At 38.4% G+C, this 20,672-nt stretch overlaps 1 protein-coding gene across 2 annotated transcripts in view; it reads right to left on the bottom strand.

The window, feature by feature from the left end:
• Positions 1-3,685: 3,685 nt before the first annotated feature.
• LOC140748050 (T-box transcription factor TBX20) overlaps positions 3,686-20,672 on the bottom strand; it is a 61,213-nt gene continuing 44,226 nt past the window's right edge. The window contains exons 3-7 of one of the 2 annotated variants that reach the window (XM_073080744.1): positions 16,827-17,100; positions 16,257-16,421; positions 5,549-5,625; positions 4,941-5,015; positions 3,686-4,863 (exon numbers count right to left, since the gene is read on the bottom strand). In XM_073080744.1, the coding sequence (XP_072936845.1) occupies positions 4,431-4,863; positions 4,941-5,015; positions 5,549-5,625; positions 16,257-16,421; positions 16,827-17,100 (1,024 nt within the window). In that variant the 3' untranslated portion in view covers positions 3,686-4,430. The remainder of the gene's footprint in view (positions 4,864-4,940; positions 5,016-5,548; positions 5,626-16,256; positions 16,422-16,826; positions 17,101-20,672) is intronic. The other variant, XM_073080745.1, reaches the window with a different exon arrangement.

The following is a 20,672-nucleotide window of genomic DNA, read 5'->3' as shown; positions in this document are numbered from 1 at the left end:
CTATTAGAAGAAGAGAAAACAAAGATTTCACACACCTTTGAGAATATTTTTAAAGGAACTTGTCGATAATTCCCGGCGGTCACGGCTTAAGCTACGGAAAGACTAGTTAAGTATAATTAGATACCTGTAGCGGTTGCCTACGCTTTTTCAATGTACTTAATTGAATATGGATGGCAATCTAGATAGATCAGATCGCATATCTATCTAATCTAAATAGAAGGAACATCTGCAATGATATGCATTAAATACAATGAAAATGTCTTCGTTTTAATACCTGTCATTTTAAGCTTATGATTATTTACTCGATATATGAAAACCCGTTTTTATATCTATCAGTCCAAACTGTTTTTATATCTATCAGTCCAAATTATCCAAATAATCTCGGAAATTATTAAACTATACCTATTTCTGTCTAATAACAGGCTCATCTAGCCTGGCATCTGGCGCAGCGTGGCCGACCTCAGGAATATTTAATCCTATCTGGGGTTCATTACAGATGTCCATGGGCGGCAGTAGCCACTTACCATCAGGTGGACTGCATGGTCGTCTGCTACAGCTATATTATACATATAATTTTATATTAGTTTCTAGGTTGCTATAGGTACTCGTAAAATCAAAACAAAGCACCTTTTCACTACTGTTATAGAATAGAAATCGGTGTAGTAATAGCACTGCCGCTGTTAAACCACAAAGTACAAAGGTACAAAAATATTGAAGATAACAAAACAAGGGACAAGAGCATTCACACGACAAATTCAATCAGACCGCATCGAAAGCACCGCGTCATCCACCAATTTCTGCAATTGGAAACAGTTTTACAAGCAATAAATTCTTGCAACCCGCGCTACATTTATTAGCTACAATCCAGATTAGATTAGCGTTGCATCCCTCAGCGCCCTGGGGACCAGAAATTTGTCCCAGTAATGTGGCCACGCGCCGAACTAATTCGATGGCGACCCTTCTATGTGACTCGAATGACGCCTCGCTACTGTTTCATTTTAATTGAATAGTTCCGAGGGTGACTTTGTTTTCCTAAAGATAACTGTATAGTTGCTTTGCATAATTGCTCAGTCGCTCTAATTTGTTACAATTTCGCAATCTGTCACGCTTTGTCTGTTCATCGTAAATCTTGTGGATCGCTCGTAAAAACTGCTTGGGTTATTGCGAATGTAAATGAATGTAATGGTCATTTGTAATAAATTATCGGTTATGGTTTTATAATGATATTGATGTAACGTGAGGAAATGGTTTGAGGTTTGTTCACCTACATGTTTTGAGATATCTAGGTACTACCGTCAAACCTATTTTTACTTTACTGCGCTGTAAGGTAGGCACGCAGGGAGTCCGGCGACGAGCCCGGAGACGCTCTCCGAGGAGGATACGGCGAAAACCGATGCTGAGATAGCGACGTTGCTGGAACTCCACCGGGATACACTGGCCGGGAGAGCTGTAATCCTGATCCTGATGCCAGATGCTGCTGAGCGAGCAACTGCGGCGCCAGACACGCCCATTGGCCCCAGACCTGTACTGATACCAAATGATTTGAAACAACTAAGATCTCATGACAACGCGTCTTTAATAATAATTAGATTTTTAATTGGACATTCTATTCGCCTACAGATGTGCATGGGCGACAGTGACTATAGAACATCATGTAGGTGAATTGCATGTTAGTTTGCACCTTCCACTAACAAAACCATTTTACTTGGTGTTATTAATCGCCCAAATGAAATGTGTCTTAAATCTCAAGATAATGCTAGACCAAACATGTCTACGTTGCACACACAACAAACACAGCCTAGATAACACAATCAATGCTTAAATGACTGTGACGGTGGTACGGCACTGTCAAACCACGCAGAACTTTATGCATATGCATAGGTACATACATACAATACCTATAGGTATACTGGTCTGCTGGACTACCTGTATGTCGGGTAATAACCATGCTGCATAAACTCAGGGGATCTCTTAGATACTTGGTAAGTAAAGAATTAACAAAATAGAAATGGGTAGGTTGGTATTATCTTTATTTTGGTTTTAACCTTTTTTTATTCATTAAAAAGTCATAATTTAAATTTATTCAAAATAATTTATGCAGAAAATGGTGCTACCATAACTTCAATATTCTTATTATTTTCAGTTTGAAGTTAAAATGCACTACACCGGGTTAAAAAATATCAATTAATACATTAAATATAAGCAATATAAACACCAAACACTTTTATTTAATAAAGTCACTTCAGATCTCGCCGAATCTCAGCTCAGCTCAATGAAAATCTCATTCACGTGTAATTTGAGACAACTGGCGCCATCTAGTAGTGTGCATCTGGAATTCCGCGACCGGTTTGTCCCGTGAACAGCGGATCGTATCCGTTATTAAAATATTTTACTCCGGTTTTAGTTAGCTTAACAGTAGCTATGTAGTTTTAGTTTTATTTTTAGTGTAGATAGATTTAGATGATGGGTTAAGATAAATAGGTTAATACACACGTACGTACCTAGGATTAGATAGAGACATTACGATCATAAGTATTTAAGGAAAGTAACGTAGTATTAGATTTTAAATATGATTGCTCATCTATTTTGATATGGTTACAGATGTTCATAGATGAGTGTATTAGTTTGTTAAGATGTCCAGAAGTATGGCGGGACGTGTATACAGGGGCGGCTTAACCTATAGTGCAGGGTGTGCAATGCACACGGGTTTGTCGTCGTAGGGGGCGCCGCGGCCCCGTCTTGGACCATCATGGTACAACAATGATATGACAGAAGCCAGCCAACGCGAGGCGTCAGTTCTCAAACGCGAGCGCCCTATGGGTGGCTTCTTTTTCGAACATTTTGTTTCAACTCGAAATAAACCTTATTTCAGGGGTCAGGCCTAGGGGGCGAAAGGGTTTCATTGCACACGGGCGCTACACGAGCTAGAGCCGCTCCTGTAGGTATAGGTAATAGAGAGAAGATAACTACGATGACTTTATTCCATGAAATACCGACTAACGTGTATAGTAATAGTATCTTTTAATTCTTGATGTATTATACCTATATCTACCTATTTTCGACCACTAGGATAGGTACATTATATACAAAAAAATGTAGGTTCCTGAAGCTTGCCTAAGTGATTATGAGGTGATTATTAATATTTAATCTGTAATATACGCACTATTATATCTATGTTAGAATACTTATTAGGCATACCATTCCTTTTATTTCCACTTCCCTTCTAATTCACATGCCACCAAGAGATTTTTCTAAAAAAACTACATAGCTAGGTAGTATATATTATACCTACCTATGTAACCTATTTTTAATAAAATTAGTCGTTTTATAAAAAACAATTTTGATCAAACATGCCTTTAATTATAAGTATTTATAAAAGGTTTATAATTTCTGATTAGATATTTTTTTACCCACCAAATGTTGGTAGAAATACTTATTGGCCCTTGGCACAGCGTTTTATCAATAGATATACATATTTTGGATAATATGTAAATGTTTTTACATATTATCCAAATGTATACAGCTAAATTCAGAATGACTTATTCAGTTTAAATTTAAGTATAAAACCAGGCCTGAAAACTTTATAATTGTATGATTGCCGATTATTTATTATATTCTTCATAGGTTTCATATCGTCTAATGAAGCTTAATAAAAGGGATAAATAAAAATAAAACAAAACAAAAATATGTTAACAAACATTTAATTTTGTATTCTTTATCAATATATTATTTTTAATAACTATTATAATTTAACTACTGAGTAACAGCATAGTTACTATGTGTCCTTCGAAACTAATCCAGATGGAATAAGTCTTAAACACAGACAGCAAATATAATTTCTACAATTAATTAATTATATCCTAACTTACTACAACCGTCTACGTCCCTAGAACATTGTTTTTGTATTGCACATATTACCTAATCGAAGAAAATATTTACCAACAGTAGACCGTTTAACACCGAACGAAATGGTACATAATGAACGTATGATCTACCAACTGCTTCCAATGTCTTATCTACACATCTACAGCATAAAACTCCGTAAACAATTACGAGACAAAATTAGGAACATATTACAACATTATCGTAACAATAATTACAGTCTTAAAATTATATTTTTTAAATATATTATTTTACAATATATTACAAACGATGATTGTCCAGAAGCAATAAAATCTTGATTTTATTTAGCACGATGATTCAACATTGACTTGAGTTCATCTAAACACTCGAACTTTAATAAATGTCTAATAAAACAATGCAAGAACAGTCACAACTCGAGAACCTATTTATCAAGCTGAATCTTCCTCTTTCTGAGTTGATTGCTTCATTCACGCGTAACTTTTTCACATTCCATAAGTGAATTATTGTTCTATTTATACTATGCCACGTGCGTGTGAGATCTCTTGAAGTGTTTACTCGATTAGTCACTAAGTGGGGCTGTGGGGCGGGTGCGGCGTGTGCGGCGGGTGCGGCGGCAGGGGGTGCGGGCTTGCGTCACGCAGGGAGTCCGGCGACGAGCCCGGAGACGATCTCCGAGGAGGATACGGCGAAAACCGATGCTGAGATAGCGATGTTGCTGGAACTCCACCGGGATACACTGGCCGGGGGAGCTGTAATCCTGATCCTGATGCCAGATGCTGCTGAGCGAGCAACTGCGGCGCCAGACACGCCCATTGGCCCCAGAGCGCTGCCGCCGGAACCCCGTAGAGTGGATACGCTGCTCGCAGGAACAATTGCGAGCGAGCAGCAAGAATCGCCTTTTCTTCTAGAGTCAGGTTATTGTTGTGCTGATCTAGATCGAATGGTCGCAACGGCGAGCGCAGGTAGTGCTGTTCCGCCAACATCGATTCCATTGTCTCCCTGAAACGATAAAAGAGATATTAAGTTTTATTGCCACTTTTTTACCTATATCAAAATAATAATGTATTATAATCTACCTAGAATGAGCAGCGCCGAAGCGCGCATCTTCGGGGAAGACTGATGTTCTTTCGTGCTCTCCCGTGATATAGAATCTCAACAAACAAAGAAATGCAAAATAAAATATTTGAGTTGGCAAACACACGAGCAAGTTACCGATGATCGATGACGTGCACTAATGATCTAGGTAACGGAATATGTGGAGCGAGTTCTGAATGAGTTTTAAGAAATGGCTGATAAAATTTTAAATGATGGAGAGCAAACATTGGGTTGGTACATTTATCTCGATTCGATTGGCTATGTGGATAGAGATGTAATTGAACACTCAGGCATCAATCAGTGTCGCTCGCGTTTGTTTCTGAGAGCGTATCCAATGCGCGATTAGAGAACGCAGATACCAAATTCTGTCATAGTCGTAATGAGGCCTAATGAATGGCCACGTTGCCGCATGATATATAGTATCCGTTCCAATGGCTGACTATAGCCAGGTAATATGCGTCTATAATTCTAATTTATTGATGCTGCTCGATTTTTTATGCTCTGAGATAACTTTCAACTTGCTCAAATTATTCGGTTAAAATAAATAATATAACTCTCTGGGTATTAACAAAAATGTTAAAATACATACCTCTCAAATTCAGTGAGACGTGAAGAGTCGCGGAATCCCTTTGCGAACGGATTACTGTCGATCTTGAGTTTTGTTATCTGAAACAAGCGATACATAAACGATTATTTTCAGTTATTTCCTAGTAGTCATAACAAAACAAAGCAATTTTCAGTTGTTCATGCAAACAAAAGTGAAGAAAAACATAAATAATTCAATTGAGACTGTGACAAACGACATATTTTGTTCGTATTCAAATTGAAGGAATTGCTCTCGGCAAATATCCTAAGGGTGCCTTTCCACCACGAGGTAGCTAAGCGAAGCGAGTGAAATATGCTAAGAAAATGATCTCCGAAGTTACTCCGGTTGCGATCCTTAGCTACCATACGTAGCTCCAATCCTTAGCTCATTTCTCATATAAAAATAACTTAGGGACCATAGCACCGAAAATTAAATAAAACCCATTTGACGCATATCCATATCTTAGCTACCTCTCACATAGTGGAAATGCACCTTAAAACGCAGGCAGAATTAAGTCGATGGACCCATAAAGTGCATGTTTGATTTAAACGCGGATCGAGGTGTTAAAAAATGTGTTTGGCAGCGGAGGCAGGCCGGTGAGAAATCGGCGCCGCGTGGGGCGCCCCCGCTGCTTCTCCGCACAATTTGTGAATAATATTTACGACAAATCTCCCACAAAACCAGTTACAATTAAAGACGCTACACCTAATAAACGATGGTCTCAACCATGATGCGGTTAATGTGTGCGTTTTAAATAACTGAATCTTGTATGTGAAAAAAGTTTACGAATTTTTTGACGACTTTCGAGGTTATGAAACTTAAAAACCGTAATAAATCTTTCTTATTACAACACAACGAAAACATACGAAGTAATTTAAGTAGTATGTATTAATAAATAGCACAGAACAGTTAATAGATTGTAAAAAACAAAGTCAATCTCATTTGGCAAAGTTAAGAAAGAAGCTTAGAATTCTCTAAGCGATTTATTGGCGCACTCCGCTACAATTATGAGTGCACATCAAACAGTGCACAGACGACATTATATACAAAATGAGCAGCTCGATCGCATCCGTCTGGGTATTTGGCGAGTGTAAACTAGGCATTAGAGTGGATTGCAATAAACAAGTCATCGGGCAGGTCTCGCGCGTGTCAATCTTTCAGCGAAGCGCACGGCGGCACTCGGCGACGGTAATTATCTGGCGATTGAGCACTCTCCGCTCATCTGCCTCACCTGACACACCTACCTACACACATAATTGCAGGTATTTTGACAACTTCGCACTAGCCCAGTCATTTGGGACGATGACCCGACGAATGAAGCCGGATACCACGCTAATGATTCCTCGCTAATAATTCCTAGACGCGACTGTTTCGCGTTTTCTAGCGTAAATTATTACGAAACTAATGCAGCGGCTATTAACTCAGTATTTTTCCTGTAAAAATATTTATGTGCACGTTTGATGTCCGTGTCACAGAAGCGCGTTAATCTACCAAATGTCTTGATAAACCGGCAGCATTGTCGCTGATCAAAGAAAATAATAAACAGTACAAAATATTGACCGCGCTGTGACAAGTCTTCGGTTTGTGGTGAATAATTTCCAACGGCATCATTATGTTTACAGAAATAGATGTAGAGGCAGTAGCGTTGTTTTATCTTTTACAGTATAATCTATTGTTACTGTAAATCTATAAATAAGTTACAAAATAAAGATACAATTTGTAACATTAAGGCGCCGTGAATATCACGTTCGAGTCGGAAACAATGCGGTATCATTTCCGAGACGCGGAGGACAATGAGGTGTGCGCTAACTAGGGTTGCCACTTTTTCTAAAGACTGAAGAAAGTTTTAAAATTATACTAGGTAAATATTTTCATTTTTTCCTAAGATATAGTATTTTCTTTAGTGGACTGGACTCACTATAATATTGCTTACAGTGACGATTCCTATTTCTAAATACCTACTGGAAACCACTGCTCATAAAGCGATTTTGGGGGAATGCCCTACGATATCTGCATTATCAATGAAAATATAGTACTTTTTGTACTTTATTATTTTTGTAGGTACAATATTTTTACTACGATTTTTTGTATTTTTCTTAAATCGACTAAACTATCGTATATATCTTTTATAGTACAGGGGACAACCCTAGCCTAACTCGAGTTTGAGTGGGCAGGGTGTCCGAGTGAAGGCGACATGCGACTTCCTCCCCCCGGGATGCAGTGTCGAGGGTCAGCTACTTAGCTTGTACCACCCACTGCTATTGACTACAATGACTCGCTTGTAATGTGCGACTACAAAGCATTAACTAAATATTGACGCGTTACATTATGTATGTGTGATAAGTATTTTTTTTATTTTCTTTAATATATCTAAATATATATAATTCAAAGGTGACTGACTGACGCAGTGATCTATCAACGCACAGCCCAAACCACTGGACGGATCGGCCTGAAATTAGGCATGCATGTAGATGTTATGACGTAGGCATCCGCTAAGAAAGGATTTTGATCAATTCTACCCCAAGGGGATGAAAATATCACTTCGTAACGCGAGCGAAGCCGCGAGCAAATGAATCTGAATATCTGTTGCCAGCTTTATATAAGACAGGGGTTCCACTTAAAGCTGATCACAGATGCGTTGCGACTTATAAGGACCAAAATGTATGTAAACATATTCATGTACCTGAACTGTACCGATAATATTATTTATTCATCTGAGTTCGTCATTCGTTTCATGGATTATTTTTTGTTGAAGATACACTAAAATAAGTCATCTATATAGATAAAGATTATTACACACTTAGGGTTCGTACACAAAACTGCGATGCGACGTCGCATCGCAAAAATCTGCGAGCTCCCTCGACGCATCGCAAGAACTTGCGAATTGATTCGCATCGCACAGTGGTTGTTGTTGTTGGTCACCCTGAGAGACGCTACGCCGCACGATATCGCATCGCAGCAATTCGCATCGCAATTTTCTGCGTTGCGAATTCGCATCGCGTCGCATCGCAGTTTTGTGTTCGAGCCCTTAGATGCAAAACAGAACAAGATCATCATTTAGATATTTACTTCACCAGAAAATGCGGATGAATCTTATATATAAAATTCTCGTGTCACAATGTTAGTTACCGTACTCCTCCGAAATAACTTTATCGATTTTCACCAAATTTTATATTCATATTCAGTAGGTCTGTGAATCGGTTACTATCTATTTTTAAAACCTCTAAGTGATAAGGGTTGTTCACCCTTAATTTTTTTATTATATGGCAACAACGATTTCCGGGTCAGCTAGTAATAACGTAATAAGCAACAAACTTTTAAGCGACACTCCACAACGTTAGAACGTTAAAAAGACAAGTAACATAGAATAATGAACGGAATGCGCTCCCTGGCGACGTTTATTAGATTTAGTTCAAACATAAGGACGAGGCGTGTCAAAACAACCTAATTTAAGTATCAACAAACGTTCGCCCTGGGCGGCGGCACTGACAACATTAAAGCGCCTTAATGACATTATTCCCGGGCGGGAAACAAAAAATTCCCAAAAAAAGCGTCAAGGAATGAGTTGCGACGGGGCTCAGTTTGCGACTGATTATTTAGGGTGATATATCGTTTATGGAAGTATCTACATACTCGGAATTATGTATTATTGTAAGTACAGATGCGTTACACGTGTGTCATGTGAGTTGTAAATAAAGAAGCTACATAATTATTGAGGTAGGTATATCTGAATTGATATTGACCTTATAAAAAAAACGTAAATCACTACTGGCGTCCATGAACATCTATAATCAACCCCAGATAAAATTAGAGTTCTATCTGAGGTCAGTCACAAATCCGTTGGTTTTTAGAGAACTAAGTTCGGGTAAGTACGAGTATATCTTCCTTACTACACTCATCTAACCGGAACACAGCAGCTCTTAATACTGCTGTTATGGGACAGAAATATGTATGCCTAGAAGTATGAGTGTATCCTATATAGCGTTATTGTATTTATATTGTCACGTTTAAATTTCCAACAAAATACAATAAAAATGCCATAAAAATCTAAATTGACTAGCATTCTACAGGACAAAGCTATCAATCATAAAGGAAAGACGTCTATAAATACACAAGACATAATAGAAGATCGGGTGTCGTGTAAACGTGTAACGGCAATGAGACACGACAGGGACACGCTGAAGAATAAATAAATGTCACGTTAGCGGCGCTTGAGCTACATATCTCACTGAGCTACATATCTCATTGATTGACGCAGGGCCGCGACGAGCGATGCTACACAAATAAATGTCGATATGCAAGTGGTGATGAGTTTCCGTCTATTTTACGCAATTAGTGGAAATGTGCATGGAATATATTTTTTTATGTTTACTATGAATGTATTGACTTGAGATGCAATTATGATTTGTATAATATATGTACGTGTAAAGGAATGCTAATACGGTAACTTCATGCAAGTGATTTTAGGTTTTACGCGTGGGATTCTAACAGACCACCAGATTTAGAGTTCAAATTTTATATGCCTACTTAATTTTTTATGCCATTTTTTAGGTTTCTTTATAACAAAACAAATTATTTCAGTAAGATTTTTTTAATCAAGAAAATTATATCTTGATTTCTTCCTAATTTCCGCTCGTCTTGTTTTCGAGTATCAACTCGAAACAAAACAAAATAACCAAACTGGACAATTTAATTTTCAAGGCTTTAATATATGAAAAACATTCAATGATAACATTTCACGTACAAATCTAAACTTCGTCATTATCCTCCAGCAGGTCAATGAACTCCAGGCTCTCTGTGATCGTACCGATGGAGAGGATGAATGAAATCGTATACAGGTTGTATAAGTCTTCCGTGATCTGAGTTGCTACCTTCATAACAAGGCGGGCGAACCACATTTATACCATTTACGATCAAGTTTCTTGTAATATTCCAAATATATTCCAAAAAATCTAGTATTTGAATGGCAAGGTCTCATCTTCATTTACAATCAAGTTTATTTTCCAAAAAATTCGAATATATGAATAGTAATTATCATCTTTGTTAGTTCATACTGAGTGCTTCCGTGGTGTCTGTACCGAGTCGCGCCAACAAGTCCCTTAAAGGGCCCACGGTAAGTATTAGATCCAGTTTACACTCATGTCCACAGTTTTGGCTGAATACCCTGAGTATTAACGAGTAGGCAATCTGCCACATTTTAATGCTAAATATTTACGTAAAACATTTAGTTTTGGATTCGATGACAGTGGCACAATTTGCTTGACACATGTCAATTTTGAAATGTTGGGACTAGATTTTATTAAAACTGAATTTGGAAAAAGAAGGTTCGATGGCATTTATTTTTGTTGATTATAGATTTAAAAAGGAATGGATGTGTTCAGGAAAAATGTCACTTAAATAATTAAAAGTTTAGGTTGCAAGTATAATAAAACGTAGTACTTCTGCGGTGGCTGGGTGCGCAGACGCAATAAATTCAGGCGGGCCGCACACGACGGCTCTGCGTGACGTCACACCTCGCGTGATCGATGGCGGAGAGAAGGAGATCACACTAGCCCTTACACCACAACGTCTGCTCGCAAGAGCGGGACGTACGACCAATAAATAATTTCATGTTAAATTATTTTAAATCCTCTCATAAGCAAGTACGTTGACTTCTTGTATTTTTGAGTTATGTCCCTTTCGTGTTATCGCACCGTATTATTTGTTGAAAAATGAACGGATGCTGTGACATTGGTGTTTATACTGATCATTTAAACTATCTTTTTTGACATTTATTTGCATTTCAAGTGCATCGTAAAATTGATCGCGTGTTCTGTAAATTCCGAAGAAGTTAAACACCGGAAAATTCTATTCTAGAGCTATTAAGAAAAGGTTAAGCGAACGGATACGTTGACAAATGTAAAAGGATCATATTCATAAGAATGAATCGATTATTTGAAGAGAAAAAGAAGAGTTAGAGCGGGAGAGGTGCGGGGCGCGGGACATCGTGACACCTGACCGCAGCCATTTTGGCCCGTGAAATATGTTTATTTGTCATGGCTGTTCTTTGTTATTGAAATTTTGTTTGCCTTACTCCTTTATATTGTTCGATTATGTTCGAGTAGAACTCGTTTGTGCTCATGAGAATAGGCGCATTGGAGATTTTATAATATTGATTGTTGATACTGAGAAATGAGAAATAAATTTCAATTAAGCAGCTATTGAGTCTGTTTACGCATCTACTTTCAGTGGTCGGGCGCAGTTATTTCCGTGATTATCTCCTCAGGCCGTTCTGATGTGATGGCATGACTAACCAAAATAGTGGCATGATTTCTCTAATCGTTTCATTCTATTTGACGATGTTCTTGTTGAATATAATTTATTTACTTGTGGATTACACGCTTGTGGCTGGACTCGTGTCATAAATAAGGTGAAGGAAGCAATAGCTTAGGTTGAAAAAATTAAAATGGATAGATTACTAGTTTTAAAATATGTATCTACATACATATTTAGGTATCTGTGTAATACTGATAAGTACCTATATTATTATATCTTATTTTTATAACTGAACCTAATGATAATATAAACGGGCTACCTGATGGACACGACCAATGCAGAGCTTTGAAATAGAGCACTATTTGCGCCTTTCTTGAAGAGCTTCATGGTCCGAAAATACCACAGGACTTCTTTTTACTTTATTTCTTAAATGTAGGTAGCCTAAGTATTCAAAGGTATTTCATCGTTAATACGTTATAAATGATAGATAAATATGTTTCTTCATTTCTCGGACGTCGCGGCAGGTTGCCATCCGCGGGATTTTCAGGGCGCGTCTCCCCGGAGCAATCAATCACAACAAATTCACAAGTCATCGGCTATTAAAAAACGCATTGTGCATCGAGGATGCGTAAACTCTAACAAACATTGTCACCTCGCTCCACGTAAATACCAAACAAAGGATTGTTCACAAAACGAACGGCACGACATCGTTGTTGTGGGTGTAAAATCTTGAATATCGAAGCAGGTCGCCCCTCGGCGCTTTCCCGGGAAACCGCCCCGCGGCGCTGCGCAGGCGACGCGTCGTCTCACGGCAACACACAAAAAACACTATTCACATTTTTTTCTCCCCACGATTTTATCTCGTCTTATATCAGCATCACGGTTTGATAAAGGACCAATAATGATGTTTCGTTTCGAATCGATTTAACGAACATCGCACGTAAAATGAATGGAAGAATGTGGTGACATTTTTTCTGTTTTTTAAGGAGATAAATGTTTGTTTTAATAGCAGCATTGATAACTTAGCGTGGTGGAGTTGCACCGAAGTGGTTATTTTTTGTAGCATCAAGAAGATGTATCTGTTGGCGCGCAGGTGCAAACATGCTAAGTGTGTTCTTATTGTTGTAAGGGATTGGGTTATCAGTGACACTATCTCCGGCGTTCGACAAATGTTTAAGCTGTCAGAATTGTGACGTCAGCCAAATCGGGCCGAGCGCTGCGCCTGCACCGCCCCGTCTCTTGTCGCGATCAGAGACCCGATATCACGTTCTTTACATTTTAAGGTAGTTAACTGAAGCATTTTAAAAATTATACACCGTCACATTCCTTTTCAAGACGGGTACGTAATCTTGCATGTCAAGTGACATGAATTGACAATAAATGATAAGTCATGAACTTGACACGACAACTTACTGTGGATTGCGACATTAAAATGATTGTTCAGGAAAACGCGAGTAAGTAGTCAGTTAACTTCTAGATACGCAGTTAGTTAATATGAAGTTTACTTTTATCAAAAGGAAATGACAGCTTTAATTTCAACGAGCTCTCTACTAATGTCGACCTCATTTACAACCTGTAGTTAGATAATAGCTTTAAAAATAATTCGATTTAATTAATAAAAAAATAGTTAATTATATAGAGTTTTAATATGCAATAATGAAAAATATAAAATATATCTATGGTTTGGCCCTATGTGTTTTAGGCAGAACAAGTATCTTACCATTTGCCTCTAGAACAACACTATATAAAATCAAATGGTCTGGAATTGTTGTTGAATTATCCACTACTGTTGTATCATTAGGTGTAATAAATCTGGTTGGTAGTTAGAATCAATAGATATCAATAGAAACGCTCTGGGGACTAATTCTAATGCACGGCTGTCCTCACAGCTTAATGCACAGCGCAATAGTGTTAGAAATTATCTAATCTGAGGTTTAGGGACAATAATGAAGAAACTTAAACATTAGCAAAACTGTCAAGGTAAAAGGTGGCATTTAATTGTATTTATTTATTTTAGTGCTTTCTGTAATTAAGTTTAAAATATATTTTTCACGTAGTAAATTTTACGCACACATAAGACAAGTACACAAATGATAAAATTCAGTTACTTATATATTTTTTACATTAGAACGGGAATGAACCCGTGATTACTGTGCACACTAGCAAAGTAACATACGGGTCGACTATTATATGTACATAAACTTGAAATATTATTTTTAATGGGGATATTATATTAAAAATAATATTTCAAGGATATCGCAACGGAGATGCTAATAGCAAGTGCGTGTAACTTTAAAGAAGAACGAAACGAAACAGCTAATTAGCGGGCGAATGAAGATTTATGTGGCGCGTTGTCGATATAAAGTAACGCTTCCTTTATGAACCTCAAAACGTCCTAATTACCGCGCGGAGAACAAAACGAGGAGCCGTGGCGCCCGAACGCGCGTGTGACAGAGAATTAATTGGTCGTGGCGACGTGCCGCGGGTGAGCGCGGGTGGGCGCGTAGCGGGTGACGAGCGGGTAACAAGCGGGTACTGGGCGGGTGACGAGCGGATGTCGCGTATGTACCGAGCGGTAGATACGCATAAATAATATGATTTTTTTTAGTATATAGTTTTAATTATATAGAAGTAGTAATAAATGTACCTACAGCCCATTGGATGGTTATTGGCCAATGACAGTAATTATACACCATAAAAAAATCGGCCCTAAGTGCGTTCCTTGTTCTGAGAAATAGGTTTGCATTCGTCGTCTAAGTGTGTCTCTCCTTACTACATCTTTCAGACGTCCAAAGTAAATTCACTGTCCAAGAGTATAAAAGTTACAAGCGGGCGCGATTGGACTTAAAAAACTGCATAGCTTGTACCTTGTAACATACATAGAAAATAGTATGGATGCTTTTGCATATACAAACCTATTATAATTTATTACAATATGTAGTAGACCTGTTGATATTCTGAACGTTCTTATGTCAGCGAGGAGACAAATAAAAAAATAGAGAGAGTTTATGACAGAGAAATTATTTTTGAATTGTATGTGATTGTTGTACCTAAGCTAATACAATTCGGCAAAGAATCGTTACAAAAAATCTTTAAAAGCATACAAAAAGAGTCTGGGCCTTTAAATGTTTTATTTGTACGTAAAATGCAAATCTAGAACTACGGAGAAGGTTACACGTTTGTGTGACGGAGAATTAATTGCTCGTAGAGACACTGTGATAGCGCGTGTAGAGTCAACGGACCGGCACAGCGGATAGACTCTAGCACTACGAAGGCTTTATGAACCCCAAAAAGTCCTAACACTGTAGAGTTAATTAGAAGACTAAACGCTAGTGTAATAGTGCTTGCTGAAAGAGAATTGGTGGCTGAATGTAGAGAACATTCTCTAACTCGATAATGTATGTTACAAATTAAGATATTTGTTTATATAACAATAACAATGTGGAAAGGATTTCTTTAAGTAATAGAATCAGTGGAATCTTTCTGAAATTAAGCAATTATGACCGCGATATTAATTTTGACCGAAATTATGTGATAAATGGACATCAGTAACAAATTCCAAATAGAAGAGGAATCCCTTTGAAAATTAATTGTTCTTGGGAATCGAGTTCAAACGCCCCATATGTAATATCACACCACGCCCGTTAGTTTCGCGATGTTTAACGGATAAATAGGAAAACGTCGCAACAATGTCACGAAGACAATAGCCAGACAGAAGAGATATTATATTTAGCCCGGGTGAAAACTTAAATCGTCACCAGCGCACGCGTCAGCCGCGTCCATCTTTCGTCAGCACCGACCGCGTGTGGCCGCCTGATAGACAAAAAATTATGTGCCACCTTCCTTTGTTCACTGGACATACCTTTCGACAAGATGCAATTAGTGCCACAGAAATAGAACCCGTCGATAGTAAGTCGACAGAACGCGATTCGAAATGCTTGGTCCTCTGATCTATTTTAGAAATCAAATGATACGCTAGAATAGGACGGGGGTGCCAATAAAACGTCGTGTACGTTGTTACGACTTATTTATGTGCATATCGATAGTGTGTAGAATGTCGCTCCAAATTCGCGATACAGCTTGTCCCTGTCTTGACCAGAATAGAGCTATGGTATCCCCTGCTTTTAAGGCTAAAAGAGCTTCCGGGGTTGGGGGCAACGGGAGCTAGTACTGCCAGCTGCCTGGAGAACGACAGTATGTGAGGCTGCATGTAGTCGTAAATACTCAAAGGAGTGATAAGCGTAATTGCTCACCAGAACAGAGTCCGACAGTGGCACTACCGACTTCTAAAAGTGTCATTTTAAACATGGCGCTCAGGACTTCGGTCACGTTCCTTTGGAGATCACGGAGTCCTCTATTCAGGACGCGTTCACCTAGATTTAGTGAGTAAAAATCCTTGGTGCCGCACTCAAGTTACCGGGAACCTTTTGAAGGTCAACAAAATAAAGCTACTCACCAGCTGATTCTGGTACGCCGTGACCGCTGTGAACACGCACTCCGGGAATATGAACGTCTTGAACTCCTCCTGCTCGAGGTCGGTGATGGGAGCGTTGATAGCACCCTCCCGTCGCAGCACCAAATGGATGCGCGGTTGGTACTTGTGCATCGAGTTCAACACCAACTAGAGAGGAATATCATTGTTTTATTAAAATCTTAATGATAAAAAATGGAAACGATATGAGAACCCTTATTTTCCAAAGTTCATCAATGATGTCTGTCTAAAACTACGTATAAATAAACACTTCGTTTAGGCCCCATTTATGTCACAGACATTAAAAGTACCAGGTTCGGGCCGTGACAGGCAAAATCATATTTTCTATGTTGTGACAGATATGGCCTGTAGTGCAGTAAATATAACATTAATACTCATTAAATAATGCTATTTTGTCTGCTACAATACGCGTCTGCCACGATCTATGTTTTTAGATGTTAGAAATTAACCTTTAGGTACTCATTAACATTAGAAAACCATCTAATATATTTTTATCAAGATAATCAAAGCAAAAATAATGTGTCGAATTATCACCTGTCCGTTTTTATCCATTTCGTTGTTGGTGAGCTTGACCTTCTCGAAGGAGACGACCTGCTTGCGCAGCTGGTCGCCGGCGAAGGGCGAGTCGGGGTGCGGATAGAGGCGCGCGGGCGCGGGCGGGTCCGCCTTGCCCGCCACCAGCCACGAGGAGCGGTGGTACGCGTAGCGGTAGCGCTTGCCGTCCACCGGCACCACGTCCAGCAGCACCGCGTAGCGCGCCTCCGCGCGACAGCCCGCGAACGATACGCGCACCGTCGGGAACATCCGCCTGCGATAAAGGAATATCTTACGTATACTGATGTTCTTATTTATAACATAAGTAGGTATTGTTTTCGTAAACTGAAAGCTACTGGCATGATTGGCTAAATTAAGAGATAGTAGTAGAAGTAGACCGACCAGATTGCTCGAAGGATTGAAAACAATGGGATTTTTTTTCTTAAATGACGATCACATCATTAGCGTATCTTCCTTTTAAAAGTGCTCGCACTGTTGTGCTCTAATCTGAAGAATGATTTAAAACTTACATTTCAAAAATAACATGGCAATTGACAAAGAGAGAGATTTGCGCCTAAAAATGTTGCCTCTAGAACAACACTACTGCTGCTAAATGTTGCCTCTAGAACTGCAGATGTTCTAGAGTTAGTGCTGAAAAACGCAAATAGAGCACCTGTTACTAACTTTCGTTGATATTTTACGATACAGTAGCCGGAAATACGTCAATATTACAATAATATAATTATATCGTATCAGTACAGTCGATACAAATTATAGGTACACATACAGTACAATTTCTCCGATTTCTCGTTTTATTTTTTATATTTTATTTACGACGCGAGCACTAAATATGAGCGTGAAACTTGCTACTCATTAAGCAAATATTTTTAGTGTTTTATTTGTGCAATATCGACTTCCTCGTTCCATTGTTCTGTTAAAGCGTGTATTTTCACATTAGCGCAATTATTCGACAATTACTTGGTTGGAGTAGGAATTATCGCGGACTGCCTCTGGAACCAATCGTCTTTCGCTCATTACGGCTGAGGTTATCGCAAATTATCGCGAATAATTAATGCCTTTACATAATATTATTGATAAGGCCGCTATTTTATTAATAGTATATTTACGTTTTAATTTTTATTTCAATAAACGAATTGTGGCAATGAAGGCTTCAATTTCGTTCTAGTTGGAATCAGTTACATAATATTTTAGTATTATTTTATTAGATTTAAAATTCAAAAAGGTAAATCTGTAATTTTTATGCTTTGTTTTTAGTTCAAAATATTCGTAAATAATGTGGAGGCATGAAAAGATAGATTGTTTTCGTTTCTTTTCTTATTATAAGTAACAAATCGACGTTCCTGCTACTCCGCAGTCTTGTGAGGGTTCTTCCTACTTATATTTACATTCCCCTACAAAAATACGGCATCAGCAATAATAAGTATGTATTTATAATAAAAAAGGTATAAAACGTACCCACGTTAAACGACAATACAGTCGAAAATCGTGTGACATTTTTTTAACATTTCAAACTAAGAGAAGCTAAAGGTGTCTCGCGTTCCACACGACTATGACTCTAAGCTATTCGCCCCTTCCCCTTCTTAACGGAGACATTCTTTAATGTCTCCCGTTGGAGAAAGATGAATGGGTAGACATTTCTGTAAAGGTGTATGTTTTTGTTGAGTGTTACTGAAATTGCTTGCGGTTGGTCGAAATGTTTAATGCCAGACATTACCCTCTTACGTCGATGTGGTTTCCTGCCATCCAAAGGGGAGTCGTACAATTTCATACAGTAAATAATTAAGCCTAACAAGAACCAGAACGTCGCACTGAAATAGAAAAAGTAAACGACAAAAAACGATCGGCGATAATAAACCCGTTGTAACCAGAAAGGAGTGTCACAAAAACTGGTGTCGGTAGCGGGCGCGTGAAACACTATCTCCTAATCGATATAAAATGGTAGTCATTGAGGCGGCGAGAACGGAAACAACAAATCTTTGGCTGTAAGCTGAGACGTACAGTGGCCTCTCACTTTTTGTGCCAGAGCCGGCTAGCTCGATTGACAATTCGCCATCATATCTTGCGCAACACAAAAACGGAATGCGGCTGCGGCTTCTGACCCGCCACCTATCGCTACACGACCACCCAGCACGCCGTAATTTACAATACATATTTGATTGAGTTATTTCTAATCGAACTTTTATACGTACAACGAGTCGTTAAACCGGGATCTCAACAAAAGCGGGCCGTCACTCGTGATGTACGTTCTAGCGTGTACGAGATGGAGGGAGGACGAAAATAAGAATGCCATTAATAAGATTTATGCGCGTTTAGCCGCGGTCGCGCGCGTCGATTTGTGAGACGCCCGTATACCATTCGCGATAGACCGCCAGTGCACGGGCAATTGCACGTATGCGTTAATGGCGACAGTCGGCACACAGCGATATATATTACCGCAATGATATATGACCACCGACGTCGTCCATCATCCTACCACCCAAAAGTTAGCGGAAAAGCGTCGACGAGCAAAAGAACCGAACGCTACACCCGTTTTAATGAGCAGATACCGAAGACAGAAATAAGGGCCGTTTGCTTACGTCTCGTTATTGTTATGACATTGTTAAAGTGCTCTATGGATAAAATCAAGACGTTGCTCGTAAATTACACTAGATTTACACATGAGTTCTAACTTAGTCTTCTAAACTAGCGACACATCTGTGATCTGCTTCAGATCGCACTCCTGTTTTATTTAGACTTGTTTATAGACGGCAATGACTTCGTCAGTTTACTATGTTAAATATATTAAGAATTTGAACGAAATTCTTTATAATTTTCATTAGATTTTCACAAATATATAAGCACAATAAGTACGCTGAATTGAAAGCTTTATCGAAAATCACACTCAACACTGATTATATCGTTTAATTACAACTACAGCTTAACATAAGCGAGTATGTCCAAAGGGTAAAATTAGTTAGGAGTTAAATGCGCGAGGAATTGCAGCAGTGCGCAGGCGCATGTCGTCTTAATTAGAGACGCACGAAGCGAGGTGCGAACTCGTCAATCATTGTTCCCATGCGCGTCGCGTCTGATAAATATTCTCAACGCACTATTGCGGGCCGCTCGGCCATGCTTCCTTCTACATTAAGACTCGAAAATATTTATATTGTCTCATTTCAGACGTATTTTTCATAATTTGACGTATGCGTTTTTAAATGTTGAAGTTTGAGTAGTCAATTTTCATAGGGTTAAAATATTCCAAATATGTAAATATAGTTTTGCTGAAAATATTTATATTGTCTCATTTTAGACGTATTTTTCATATTTGACGTATGTTTTTTAATGTTGAAGTTTGAGCTGTAGGTTAAGAATTAGGGTTAACTATATTCTTACGTATGTAATATTTACTATGTCGTCTTAATTGGAGACGCACGAAGCGAGGTGCGAACTCGTCAATCATTGTTCCTATGCGCCTCGCGTTTGTTAAATATTCTCAACGCACTATTGCGGGCCGCTCGGCCATGCTTTGTTCTGAAAATATTTATATTGTCTCATTTCAGACGTATTTTTCATAATTTGACGTATACATTTTTAAATGTTGAAGATTGAGTTGTAGGTTTACATTAGTGGGTATGTGTTACTTTATAATTGTTATATTTTATTTGTAAATGTATTTCGGAGTTTTAAAAGATCTTATTTAAAGTATGTAGTTGCTATTTTTATTGAGATAAAAATCTGTCTTTTATCGATTTTTCTAAAATCTGGATAAAGTAGGTATTTCAACCAAAATATTTACAAGAAGAAATGAATAATTTTGCTTAGATATGATAGATATGGGTAATTGCG

The sequence above is a fragment of the Epargyreus clarus genome, unplaced genomic scaffold (assembly GCF_041222505.1).
Source record: "Epargyreus clarus isolate Ecla_fem2 unplaced genomic scaffold, WU_Ecla_fem_2.2 ptg000015l, whole genome shotgun sequence".
NCBI classification, from domain to species: Eukaryota; Metazoa; Arthropoda; class Insecta; order Lepidoptera; family Hesperiidae; genus Epargyreus; species Epargyreus clarus.
This window is presented reverse-complemented; position numbering and strand designations above follow the sequence as displayed.